Raw genomic sequence first — 13,996 nt, forward strand, 5'->3', positions numbered from 1 at the left:
CGTGGTTCACAGTGGTGGGAGGGGTGGTGGGAGTGAGGGAGTGGGGGGGGTTGAGGAGGGAGTGGGGTGGAGGAAGGGCTGGAGGTTGCACAGGGAGTTGGGTGCCGGATGCTCCCATGTGGGGGGGGGGGGGGTGGTTGGTGTCTACCCACTCCCGCTGCCCGGTGTAGGTCATTGACCTTTTTCCGATACTGAAGGCCAGTCCTCCTGGTCACACTCCCCGAGCTGACAGATACCACCACGTCATCCCAGGCAGCAGTGGCTGCCTTGTGGCTGACTCCTGGACCCTCGGAGGAACAGGACAATCCTCCTGGCCTCCACGGCGTTCAGCAGCCTCGCCAGGTCAGCATCCCCGAATCATGGGGCCGGTGTCCTTGCCTCCATTGTTGCGAACTGGTTGAGGAAGTGCTGCTCGACCTTGTTAGCGGGGGGGCTGGCGAGCGCGGTCCCGGCGAATCAGCTGGCGAGCTGGCATTTGCAACTAGAAGGCTGTGAGGCCTCGTCAAATGGACCAATTAATGTTGAATTGTGTTGCCGGCCTCGCTGGGTCGAGCGACTGGAAGCTCGTGGCAATTCCCGCTGGCTACCACACTTAGAAGTTTTTCTGGAGAATTGCACCATGGTCTGGAAGCTCAAATGAACACCAGTGAGAGGTAGGATATCTCTCTCTCTCTCTCTCATATATATGTGTATTTATACTTAAAATTTCTTCAGCCAAACGCTTTCTTTGTATCATTACGATGGAATTTTTAACAATAACGCTTGTGGGCTAATGATAGCAAAATATCCGATGCTTTGAATAAGGAGCATTCAGGAGGGTTTCTTGAAATAATATGCAAATAGACCAACTCGGGAAGGGCCCATATTAGACATGGAGCTGGGAACTGAGCCCTGTCAGGGGATCGACGTTTCAGTAGGAGATCATTTCGGGAACAGTGTTCATAATTTTGTACATTTTAAGTAGCTTATAGAAAAGGGCAAGAGTGGTGTTCAGGTGAAGGTGTTAGATTGGGGTAAGGCTAATTACAACAGCATTAGGCAAGATCTGGAGAGTGTTGACGGGGCGAGGCTGTTTGAGGGAAAATCAACATCCGGCATGTGGGAGGCTTTCAAATGTCAGTTGATTAGAATTCAGGACCGGCATGTTCCTGTGAGGACGAAAGATAAGGGTGGCGAGTATAGGGAACCCTGGATAACGAGGGATATTATGAATCTTGTCAAAGAGGAAAAGGAAGCATTCGTAAGGCCTAAAAGGCTTAGGACAGATGAAGCCTTGAAGAATATAAAGCAAGTAGGAAAGAACTTAAGGTAGGAGTTAGGAAGGCTAAAAGGGGTCATGAAATATCATTGGCAAACAGGATTAAGGAAAATCCTAAGGCATTTGATGTATATGCAAAGAGCAAGAGTGTAGCCAGAGAAAGGGTTGGTCGATTCAAGGATATTGGAGGGAATCTAAGTATGGAACTAGAGAAAATGGGAGAGACACTAAATGAATAATTTGCCTCAGTATTCAATAAAGAAGAGTTGGTTGATGAGGAGTATAGGGTAGAGTGTGTAGATATTCTGAGTCATGTTGATATTAATAAAGAGGAGGGGTTGGGCATCTTAAAAAGCATTAAAGTAGATAAGTCCCCAGGGCCAGGTGGGATCTACCCCAGAATACTGAGGGAGGCAAGGGAGGAAATTGCTGGGACGTTGACAGTAATCTTTGTATCCCCATTGGCTACAGGTGAAGTTCCAGAGGACTGGAGAGTAGCCAATGTTGTTTCATTGTTTAAGAAAGGCAGCAAGGATAATCCAGGAAATTATAGGCTGGTAAACTTTATGTCAGTGGTAGGGAAATTATTGGAAAAGATTCTTAGAGGTAGAATTCACTCACATTTGGAAACAAGTAGACTTATTAGTGATGGACAGCATGTTTTTGTGAAGCGGAGGTTGTGCCTCACTAATTTGATCGAGTTTTTGGAGGAAGTGACAAAGATGATAGATGAGGGAAAGGCAGTGATCAGTGATGTTGCATATATCGACTTCAGTAAAGCCTTTGACAAGGTACCTCATGGTAGACTGGTACAAAAGGTGAAGTCACATGGGATCAGAGGAGAGCTAGTTGGGTAGAGAACTGGCTTGGGCACAGAAGACAGAGGGTAGCAGTAAAGTGTGCTTTTCTGAATGGAATGCTGTGACTAGTGGCGTTCCACAGGGATCAGTTCTGGGGCCTTTGTTGTTCGTGGTGTGTATGAATGATTTGGAAGAAAATGTAGCTGGTCTGACTAGCAAGTTCGCAGATGACACAAAAATTGGTGGGGTTGCAGATAGTGAAGTGGATTGTCCGAGGATACAGCAGGATATAAACTGGTTGGAGTCCTGGGCGGAGAAATGGCAGATGGAGTTTAATCCGGACAAGTGTGAGGTGATGCACTTTGGAAGGCCCGATGCATGTAGGAATTACACAATAAATGGTAGAACTCTTGCGAGTACTGACAGACACAGAGATCTGGGCGTGCATGTCCACTGATCATGGAAAGTGGCAACACATGTGGATAAGGTGGTCAAGAAGGCATACGGCATGCTTGCCTTAATTGGTTGGGGCATTGAATATAAAAATTGGCAAGTCATTTTGCAGCTGTACAGGACCTTAGTTAGGCCTCATTTGGAATATTATGTACAATTCTGGTCGCCACACTACCATAAGGATGTGGATGTGATGCGACCATCAATTCACACGAGACGATGAGTAGAAGTGAACAGTGGTTTTAATAAGCTAGATCTGTGCCTGCCTGCGACTGCTCTGCACTGAGTGCCGCCTACAGGCTGCAGCTTTATATACCAGCCCCGAGGGGGCGTAGCCACAGGCGGAGCCCACAGGGGCATCAACATACAATACAGTGGTGAATTGCAGTAGCAATACATTCACCACAGGATGCTTTGGAGAGGATACAGAAGCAGTTTACTTGGATGGTGCTGGTATAGAGGGCATTAGCTGTGAGGAGAGGTTAGATAAACTCGGTCTGTTCTCACTGGAACAACGGACATTGAGAGGCGACCTCATAGAGATCTACAAGGTTATGAGTGGCATAGACAGATTGGATAGTCTTTCCTAGGGTAGGAGAGTCATGTACGAGGGGAGAGAGGTTTAAAGTGCGCGGGGAAAAGTTTAGAACAGATGTGCGAGGCAAGTTTCTTACACAGAGACGGTAAATACATGGAACGGCTGCCTGGGGAGGTGGTGGGAGGAGGTACGATAGCGGTATTTAAGGGACACCTAGACAAATGTATGAATAGGGTGGGAATGGAAGGACACAGACTCCGTAAGTGCAGACGGTTTTAGTTTAGGCAGGAACCATGGTCGGCGCAGGCTTGGAGGGCTGAAGGGCCTGTTCCTGTGCTGTATTGTTCCTTATTCTTTGTACCTGTACTTTTTTCCTCTCAGTAAATATGACCTTGTTACTGCCCTCCAATTATTTTCTATTTATAGAATGTGAGGGTATAGCCCTGGAATAAATAAGACAGCAATTGTAGTATTAACACTGTACGTGAAAGCTCTGCTCATTTCAAATATTTCCACCAAATACTTCTGGAATTATGTTGTATGCAAAAATGCCGGTGACACCATACTCCTTCCTGCCCTGTGCAGGTCTTCGGGATATGAAATGATGGCAGAAGTGGGGAAGCTCACAAATAATATGTTTTTCCCACTTCGTATCCGGTGACAGTACTACAATTTGGAGCTGACAAACACATGAGTCACTTGCAAAAACATTCTCTGCATGCATCAGCATTTCTATACAATGAATGTGAGGGGGAATGGTACATTGGAATGTTATGCTTGGATCTACGCTTCCCTTGGATCAGATATGTGTTGATCTAGGCTCAGTTTAACTTCCTACATTGCCTGTACTTGCCAAATCAACATCCTGGGCTAGATTTCCAATTCAGATGTGGAGCCATGGAGCAAAAATAATGATCATCATAATTTCCCTTGATACGATCTGCCAGACACACCCTTGCCTCAGTAGTGAACAGTCCCTTGAGTGGAGATTGTATAGTATATTTCAAAATGAATATTCTATAATTTTGTAGGAAAGTATGTTAAAAAGGACTGGAGTGGTGCTACAAAAGTGCCTGATTACCTTTCAAGATCCGTAGAATCAATCACAGAATCCCTACAATGCAGAAGGAGGCCATTCGGCCCATCGGGTCTGCGCCGACCCTTCGAATGAGCACTCTACCCATGCCCGCTCCCCTGTCCACCCCGCCATAACCCCGTAACCCCACCTAACATGGACATCTGGGGCGAAATTCTCCCCCAACGGCGGGATGCCCGCCGACTGGCGCCAAAGCCGGCGCAAATCAGACGGGCATCGCGCCGGCAAAAAGGTGCGGAAGTCTCCGCATCTTTGGCGGCCTAGCCCCAACATTGAGGGGCTAGGCCGACGCCGGAGGGATTTCCGCCCCGCCAGCTGGCGGAAATGGCGTTTGTTGCCCCGCCAGCTGGCGCGGAAATGCGGCGCATGCGCGGGAGCGTCAGCGGCCGCTGTCAGTTTCCCCGCGCATGCGCGGGAGCGTCAGCGGCCGCCGAAAGTTTCCCGCGCATGCGCAGTGGGGAGAGTCTCTTCCGCCTCCGCCATGGTGGAGGCCGTAGCGGAGGCGGAAGGGAAAGAGTGCCCCCACGGCACAGGCCCGCCCGCGGATCGGTGGGCCCCGATCGCGGGCCAGGCCACCGTGGGGGCACCCCCCGGGGTCAGATCGCCCCGCGCCCCCCCCCCAGGACCCCGGAGCCCGCCCACGCTGCCTGGTCCCGCCGGTAAATACCAGGTTTGATTGACGTCGGCGGGACAGGCAATTCCTGGGCGGGACTTCGGCCCATCCGGGCCGGAGAATCCAGCGGGGGGTCCCGCCAACCGGCGCGGCTGGATTCCCGCCCCCGCCCAATCTCCGGGAGCGGAGACTTCGGCGGGGGCGGGGGCGGGATTCACGGCGGCCAACGGCCATTCTCCGACCCGGCGGGGGGTCGGAGAATGACGCCCCTGAATACCAAAGGGCAATTTAGCATGGCCAATCCACCTAAACTGCACATGCACCCCCCCACCCCCCCCAGCGATTTTCCGTGTGGGAAGGGCCGAGTGGCTGCCACGATAGCCCGAGTCCCGCTGGTGCCATTCACATGTGGCCTTACCTGGCGGGACCCCGGCGTCCATCTTGCGGGGGGCGGCCTGGTGGGGGGAAGGGGGGAATCCGACCCCGGGTGGGGGCCTCCACTGTGGCCTGGCCCGCGATCGGGGCCTACTGATCGGCGGGCCGGCTTCTCCTGGTGGGGGCCTCTTTTACTCCACGCTGGCCCCTGTAGCTCTCCACCATGTTGCGTCGGGCCGGCGCGGAGCAGGAAGCTAGCGCACATGCGCAGACCCGTGGCGCCCGTTTGACGCCGGTATTGGCAGCTGGAGCTGCGTGAGTCGCTCCAGTGCTGTGCTGGCCCCCTGTAGGGCGTAGGATCGCTGCTCCTGGGGGCCTGTTGACGCCGTCGTAAAACGCGACGGCGTTTGCGACGGCGTCAACACTTAGCCTCAGGATCCGAGAATCCCGCCCTCTGTTCCTGAATACATCTATCTCTGGCTATGAACCCTGCATTATTTACTCATAAGCCCTAGCCTGACCACTTCACAGACCTTTCGCTTATCTCTAAAACCGAGCCACCCATCCGCAGTAGTCTCCTTACTTTTTACTACCCTTGTAAGGTCCTGTACCTTCCTCTCTCAATCTAAATTGATTATTTTCCATCCATCAATTTGCACATTGTTTCTGCTCTGCTTTACTCTCGATCAGAATTACCCGCTGTGATCAGAACTTGTAGTTTTCATCTTAATGTATACTTCTGCAGTTTGCTCCTTTTCTGTTGTTTTTCCCCTCCCTTGGGTGTCTCTTAGATAATCTTCTCTTAGGTAATCCCTTTCCTTAAATTTGTTTGAACCTGTTTCGCAATATTCAAAATGAGAAATCTGTCAAAATCTGTGTTGACTGAAAAATCTGTTGGCCGCGCTTATGGGGCGTAATGTACATTTCAGGGCTCTTTGCGTGGTTGGGGGAGTTGTACTGTAGGTAGTGGAGGGATGTAGGTTGCACCTTCATGGGCCAAATGATATCCTGTGCGACGTTTCTTTATTGTAAATCTTAAGCCATGCTATTTATGGTGGTTCTGACAGTTCCCTGCTCGGACACCTGGGTATCTACTGAGTCTTCTCGTGCACGGTGCAAATTGCATGATTGCTCTTTTAGACAAAGCTCTTAGGCAACCAAAGTGCTTTGTGATGAATTACAGACACGAATATCCAAAGGCGCAAAGAGGAGGAATTTATACCGTAGTCATTCCTAGCATCTCATGTTGGATTGTCATGCGGAGTGTTGTTGGTTATTGATCACGCCAACTCATACCCCCTGATTTGCACTCAGCAGCTGAGATGTTAATGTCAGGTGGGCAAAATGCAGGGCATCATTTAAAAGAAAAAAAATAAACACATAAAAACTACAGACGGAATTTTCCCAAATATTCCTAAAGGCGCGATCTTCAGGCCATGCCGTGCCGGAAAAGCAGCTCGCTGCGCTTGGCACAACGTGACTGGTAAAAGCCGGGAGACCCTGCTCCCAGGATTCAACACAATCTCGCGAGACGGTGCAAGGCAGTTTTTGGCAAATCCGCATATTAGAGAGAGGCAGTAAGCCTTATTCTAATGTGCAAATTCCAAGGTACCTGAGGCTTTGGGATTCAATCCCATCGCCTCGGGGACTTTGGGCGAGCGCTGTTTGATACTGGTCCCCACAAGCGGGGACCAGACGGAACGGCACTCATGGGAGTCTACAAGGGGATTGGAGGCTGCATGCCTTTTGGACAAGGTGGTGCCCTGGTACTACTGGTGACACCAGGGTACCCTGGCACTGCCAATTTGCCCAGGTGGCACTGCCAGCTGGAAGGGGCACTGCCAGGTTGGCACTGCCAAGGTATCAAGCTGGCACTTTTTGCACATGCGTGATTGGGCTCGGGATGCCCGCCGTGGGTGTTGGGGGTGTGTGTGTAGGGGGCCGAGGATTTTTGTGTTTGGGCTGGGGGGGAGGTCGGGAATGTTTTGGGAGCCTCGGAGATCGTTGTCCCGATCTCTCGCTACAACGGGGAGTTCCGACGAGCGGAGCTCCCCATTGTAAAAAACAGGGCCATGTACAGCCTCGGCCGCGCGCTCCCCATTTAGGCCTCTTATTCAAAGCAAATCAAGTTGAATAGCCATGTGCCGAGAAACACGCAGCTAAATGCGCTCGCTCGAGAACTTTGTTCCCTTTTGGGAAGATCAGGAAATGCAATGAGATTCCCATTGACTGGGTTAGCGTGAATTTTTTTTGAGCTTGGGAAGATTCCTGCTGGGAAAGGGATGTGCAGGACCTAAAGATGTCGGCTAGGCCAGCCCCTTGGAGATCGGGCCAGTGTTTTTAAAGGGCGCCCCGATCTCCAGACAACTCTAGAACCGCCCCTAAGCTCAGGAAGGTCAACATTGTTATTGTAATATGAACATTCTTAAGGCACCCACCCCCACCCTCGTCGCTGGTACCAATGCCCCCCACCCCTCCTCACTAACTGACCAATAACATCATGGTATGGGGTGGCCGAAGACGCCCCCTTTCAGGGCCCCCCATGGCTTCCCTTTATTCCCCACTTCATGCATCCCCCTCAATCCCTCCTTTAATGGTCATGCCTCTTTTCAGGCCCGCTTCTTGACAGTGCCCCTTGGCACCCTGATAGTGTCAACATGGCACCCTGTTGGCACTACCCTGCCCTATCCCCGACAACCCAGGGGGTACAGTGGCCTCCGAGCCCCCCGGTGTGGTCATTGCCTCCGTTGATGGCGATCAGTAATGATTCCCGCTGACCCCGTGCTGTGCCAGTGGGGGCGGAGAAACCCGGAAATATGTATTTAAATGTTCATTTAAACATGCAAATCTGGTTCATGCCCAGCAAGGGTGTGGACCAGATTGCGTCCAGTGCCATAGGCCAGGAGCTTCGCGCCCTGTTCAGCGACCAGTGCGGACCCATTCAGGGGCTTTCCCTCTATTCTCCAGGTGGAGAAATATCCCATATACCTCTTGTGGTACACCACTGTTGTATTTATATTAGAGGATGTACGGTAGAACTTGCACTACAGGTGCACCTGTGGCCCCTGCCTGCTGGCTCTGCCCAGAAGCCGGGGTATAACTATGCGTGTCCTCCAGCTCGCAGCCATTTCGCCAGCTGCCGTGAGAGGCCACATCTGATAGCAATAAAGCCTCAGTTTGGATTCAACTTTCGTCTTCAAGTCAAATTGATCGTGCCTCAATTTATTGGTATCAGTTTCGAAGTATGGACCTCCGTATTAAACCAGATCGCCTGCAGCTGGATCCGCACTCAAGCGATGCCAGAAAGGACTTCCAGCACTGGCTAGCTTGCGTTGAAGCGTATATCAACGCGGCGCCGACCCCTGTTCCAGAGGCTCAGACGATCCAGATCTTATATTCCAGGCTCAGCTCCAAAGTCTTCCCGCTGATTCAGGATGCGCCAAACTACGCCGAAGCCATGATTCGACTCAAGGACAATTACGAGCAGAAGACAAACACGCTCTTCGCCAGGCACGCGCTCGCAACCCGTTCTCAACTACCGGGTGAGTCCATAGAAGACTTCTGGAGGGCCTTAATCCCACTAGTCCGGGACTGTGACTGCCAGGACGTTACAGGGAACACTCAGACCTCCTTATGAGGGACGCCTTTGTGACTGGAATTGGGTCAGATATCATACGTCAGCGGCTCCTAGAAGGGGCCACGCGCGACCTCGCAGCGATTAAAACGCTAGCGTTCTCCATGACGGTCGTCCAGCACAATGTCCAGTCCTACGCCCCCAACCGCGCGGCCCACCCCTCCTACGTGTCATGGACCTCACAGGCAACCGCCCCAGCGGGGGCGCTGCCCACCCAATACGCCTGCGCTACACGCCAGCCAGCAAACCCCGGGGGGCCCCGATGCTACTTTTGCGGACAGCAAAAGCACCCCCACCAATGCTGCCCGGCTCTCGCTGCCCTTTGTAAAGCCTGCGGAAAGAAGGGCCACTTTGCCGCGGTGTGACAGGCCCACTCAGTGGCCACGATCGCCGTCTTCTCCTCCCCCCCCCAGTCCAAGTGTGATCAGTGGGCGCCACCATCTTCCCCTCCGTGCAACACGTGCGTTTCATGGGTGCTGTCATCTTGCTCCACCCCCGCAATGTGCGTTCCATGGGCGCCGCCATTTTGTTACCCCCAAGATCTCCTGGCGCCGCCATCGTGTCTACCCCTCAGCACATGGACACCACCAGCGTTCCAAGATCTGAACTCAACGGCCGCCCCATTACCCGACGACCAACCAAGGCTCGCCTCCATGTCACTTGACCAGTCTCGCCCGCAGAACCTGACCAACGCATTCACCAGCGTGAAAGTCGACGGCCATGTGACCTCTTGCCTACTGGTCTCCGGGAGCACTGAGAGCTTTATACACCCAGATACGGTAAGGCGCTGCTCCCTCACGATACACCCCGCCAATCAAAAGATCTCCCAGGCCTCCAGATCCCATTGCGTAGCGATCTGGGGGTACTGTACGGTCACGCTCACGGTCCAGGGCGTAGAATTCCATGGCTTTCGCCTCTACGTTCTCCCTAACCTCTGCGCTGCACTTGTCCTCGGCCTGGATTTCCAGTACAACCTCCAGAGCCTAACCCTTAAATTCGGTGGACCCTTACCACCCCTTACTGTGTGCGGTCTCGCGACCCTAAAGGTCGACCCACCTTTCCTCCTTGCTAATCTAACTCCAGATTGCAAACCCGTCGCCACCAGGAGCAGACGGTATAGCACCCAGGATAAGACCTTCATCAGGTCCGAAGTCCAGCGGTTGCTTTGGGAAGGCATTATCGAGGCCAGCAACAACCCCTGGAGAGCTCAAATGGTAGTGGATAAATCTGGGGAGAAACACCGAATGGTCGTGGACTACAACCAGACCATCAACAGGTACACGCAGCTCGACGCGAAACCCTCCCACGCATATCTGACAAGGTTAACCAGATTGCACAGTACCGGGTCTTCTCAACGGTGGACCTGAAATCCGCCTACCACCAGCTCCCCATCCATAAATCGGACCGTCCATACACCGCCTTCCTTAGGGTCCCCTTCGGCGTCACTAACGGGGTCTTGGTCTTCCAAAGGGAGATGGACCGAATGGTCGACTGGTACGGCTTGCGGGCCACGTTTCCGTACCTAGACAATGTCACCATCTGCGGCCATGATCAGCCATGTGGTTCAGAATGGAGTTCTGGGGCCTATCCCGACCGCATGCGCCCCCTCATAGAGCTCCCCCTCCCCCTCTGCCCCAAGGCCCTCAAATGCTGCCTGGGGTTCATTTCATATTACGCGCAGTGGGTCCCAAACTATGCGGACAAGGCCCGCCCACTCATACAGTCCACCCAGTTTCCCCTGACGGCCGAGGCTCAACAGGCCTTTGCCCAGATCAGAGCTGATATTGCCAAGGCCACAATGCACTCTGTAGATGAGACACGGCCCTTCCAAGTAGAAAGCGACGCATCAGATGTCGTCCTTGCCGCCATCCTCAATCAGGCAGGCAGGCCCGTGGCATTCTTTCCCCGCATCCTTCATGCCTCTGAAATTCGGCACTCATCCGTCGAAAAAGAGGCCCAAGCTATCGTTGAAGCTGTGCGGCATTGGAGGCATTACCTGGCCAGCAGGAGATTCACTCTCCTCACTGACCAACGGTCGGTAGCCTTTATGTTCAACAACACACAGCGGGGCAAGATCATAAATTATAAAATCTTGCGGTGGAGAATCGAGCTCTCTGCCTATAATTATGAGATTAGGTATCGCCCCGGCAAACTCAACGAACCTCCAGACACCCTATCCCGAGGTATATGTGCCAGCGCACAGGTAGACCGACTCTGGACCATGCACGACAGCCTTTGTCACCCAGGGGTCACTCGGTTGTACCACTTCATTAAGGCACAAAATTTGCCCTACTCCGTCGAGGAAGTAAGGACAATCACCAGGGACTGTCAGGTCTGTGCGGAGTGCAAGCCGCACTTCTACCAGCTGGACCGCGCGCACATGGTGAAGGCCTCCCGCCCCTTTGAAAGCCTCAGCATGGAGTTCAAAGGCCCCCTCCCCTCCACCGATCGTCACAGATATTTCCTTAGTGTGATCGATGAATACTCCCAGTTCCCCTTCGCCATCCCATGCCCCGATATGACGCCGGCCACCGTCATTAAAGCCCTCAATTCAATCTTCACTCTGTTCGGTTTCCCCGCCTACATCCACAGTGACAGGGGATCCTCGTTCATGAGCGATGAGCTGCGTCAGTTCCTGCTCAGCAGGGGTATCGTCTCCAGCAGAACGACAAGCTACAACCCCCGGGGAAATGGACAGGTAGAAAGGGAGAATATGACGGTATAGAGGGCCGTCCAGCTGGCGTTACGGTCCAAAAATCTCCCGGCCGCCCGCTGGCAAGAGGTCCTCCCTGATGCACTACCATTCCATTCGCTCATTACTCTGCACTGCCACTAACAATACACCGCATGAACATCTTTTTGCCTTCCCCAGGAAGTCCACATCCGGGGTGTCGCTCCCGACATGGCTCACAGCTCTGGGAACCGTGCTTCTCCATAAACATGTGCGACTCCACAAGGCGGACCCGTTGGTGGAGAGGGTACACTTGGTCCATGCAAAACCCCAGTACGCCTACGTGGCGCACCCCGATGGCCGCCAGGACACTGTCTCCCTCAGGGACCTGGCACCAGCAAGTTCCACCCCCACACCACCCCCGTTGCCCCCGGCGCCACCCTCCCCTCCCCCATCGCTCGCAACTCAACCCCCCCCAGGACCGTCCGTCCTCCCCCTGCCCACGCCCGTCGATGAAGAGGATTTTGGCACGCTCCCGGAGTCACCTTCGACCAGGTCAGCACCAACATCGCCTTCACCATTTTGTCACTCTCAAAGGACCATCAAGGCCCCGGACTGGCTGAACCTCTGACCGGTCCACCAGACGCCAAGAGACATTTGTTTTGCTCTGTAAATATTAAAATCATGATTGTATATAGTTATCCACCACCCCCGCCGGACTCAATTTTAACAGGGGGTGAATGTGGTAAACCACTGTTGTACTTATATTAGAGGATGTACGGTAGAACCTGCACTACACGTTCGCCTGTGGCCCCTGCCTGCTGGCTCTGCCCAGGAGGCGGGGTATAAATTAGCGTGTCCTCCAGCTCGAAGCCATTTCGCCAGCTGCTGTGGGAGGCCACACATCTGATACCAATAAATCTGTTCAAACAAATACTCAGTTTGGATTCAACTTTCGTCTTTAAGTCAAATTGATCGTGCCTCAACTCTTAAAAACAAAACAAAGCTATTTCAAAACTAACTTTTCTGTTCTTTTTCAATTGTAGCCATGAGCCGCAGAGTTGTCCGTCAGAGCAAGTTTCGCCATGTCTTTGGGCAGGCGATGAAAGCCGACCAATGTTATGAAGACATTCGAGTTTCCAAAGTAACGTGGGATAGCTCCTTCTGTGCGGTTAATCCCAAGTTTGTGGCTATCATTGTGGAATCCGGTGGTGGAGGTGCCTTCTTGGTCCTGCAACTGGCCAGAGTAAGTCTCTCTAAATAGCTTGAGCTTGCTCACTCTGTTTAAATCTTTGATATCTGTCTCCTGTGCTGTTACCAGACAATGAATCTATGCAGATATTTTTGTTAGGAGTTGAGACAATTGGGGCAGCACAGTGGCACAGTGGTTAGCACTGCTGCTGCATCACTGCGCCGAGGACCAGGGTTCGATCCCGGCCCTGGGTAACCACCTGTGTGTAATTTGCACATTCGCCACGTGTCTGCGTTGGTCTCACCCAGGGTAGGTTGATTGGCCATGCTAATTTGCCCTTAATTGAAAAAAAAGAATTGGGTCCTCTAAATCTATTTAAAGAACGGAGTTGAGGCAATTCAGAATGTGGGATGGTGATTATTTGTATAGTGTTTAAATACTGTGGAAAATGTTGATGCTGATTTCGGTTGAAGTTAAATCCCTAGCTGAAATCATCTTGTTAAGTTCTGTCTGACATTGGGTTACGATTATAGTGAGGTCCCTTGTTAAAAATCCTACATCTTCAATTTGAGGTGTTACGTTCAAAATAAATAAGTCATCTCTGTCTATGAACAGTTCCGCTGATTAAAAAGAGAACTGGAGAAGAATGGTAGAGAATCATTTAAAAAAAAATCTTTTTGTTGGCATTTTCAAAATTATGTACATTGCCGTTCGTTTTCATTTATTACACTGTCATGCGAATGTCGCTTTAAGAAATGTTTGGCTGCTCATATTACTGCAGTGATGTCAGAGTGTGGGTGGAGCTGGGCTGTCTGTCAGCTTTTTACTTTCGTTTTAGGCCGTTTGCTAATCTCTTGATCATTTGGTGAATTTAGAATTATAAATGTTCTCAGTAGTGAATGTAAACCTAATCTGCTTCTGTTAAACGTTATGTTTTTTGTAAGTCTTCCGGATGTTCAAAGGACAGCGTAAGCATTACTTACTGTTGTACTCTTTGGGGGTTGTATTTGAATTAACGGTTGCTAAGATACTCACTGTTTGTTTTATAAAGGTTAACTTGAGTTCATAGAACAAACATTGTTTTGCTTTAAAAATTACTTTTCCATGTCTGCTGTACCACACCTGTTGAGTGGGCCGTGTGCTCCCCATACCACAATCTATTAAAAGTTGTGGGTCAGGTGAACTCCATAATACACTTTGGGGTTCTCTAGACCCTGGCCCATAACAACACAGCGTACAAGGGCTTTGCCTTACGTTTCTTTATTTACAAATTCTAGTTTGGCGTGTCCTCCCCCCCCAGTCCCCTCTTTCCCCGACCCCTTTCCCCCTCCCCCGTCCACCACCCTGATGTCCTCCCTGGTCAATC

The 13,996-nt window shown here is 51.7% G+C and overlaps 1 protein-coding gene across 4 annotated transcripts in view; it reads left to right on the top strand.

The window, feature by feature from the left end:
* The window catches only part of LOC140386853 (coronin-6-like), a 339,560-nt gene that overhangs the window by 84,483 nt on the left and 241,081 nt on the right, over window positions 1-13,996 (top strand). For all 4 annotated transcript variants that reach the window (XM_072469624.1, XM_072469622.1, XM_072469623.1 and 1 more), the window contains exon 2: window positions 12,485-12,684. In XM_072469624.1, the coding sequence (XP_072325725.1) occupies window positions 12,487-12,684 (198 nt within the window). In that variant the 5' untranslated portion in view covers window positions 12,485-12,486. The remainder of the gene's footprint in view (window positions 1-12,484; window positions 12,685-13,996) is intronic.

The sequence above is a fragment of the Scyliorhinus torazame genome, chromosome 12, assembly GCF_047496885.1.
Source record: "Scyliorhinus torazame isolate Kashiwa2021f chromosome 12, sScyTor2.1, whole genome shotgun sequence".
Classification (NCBI taxonomy): Eukaryota; Metazoa; Chordata; class Chondrichthyes; order Carcharhiniformes; family Scyliorhinidae; genus Scyliorhinus; species Scyliorhinus torazame.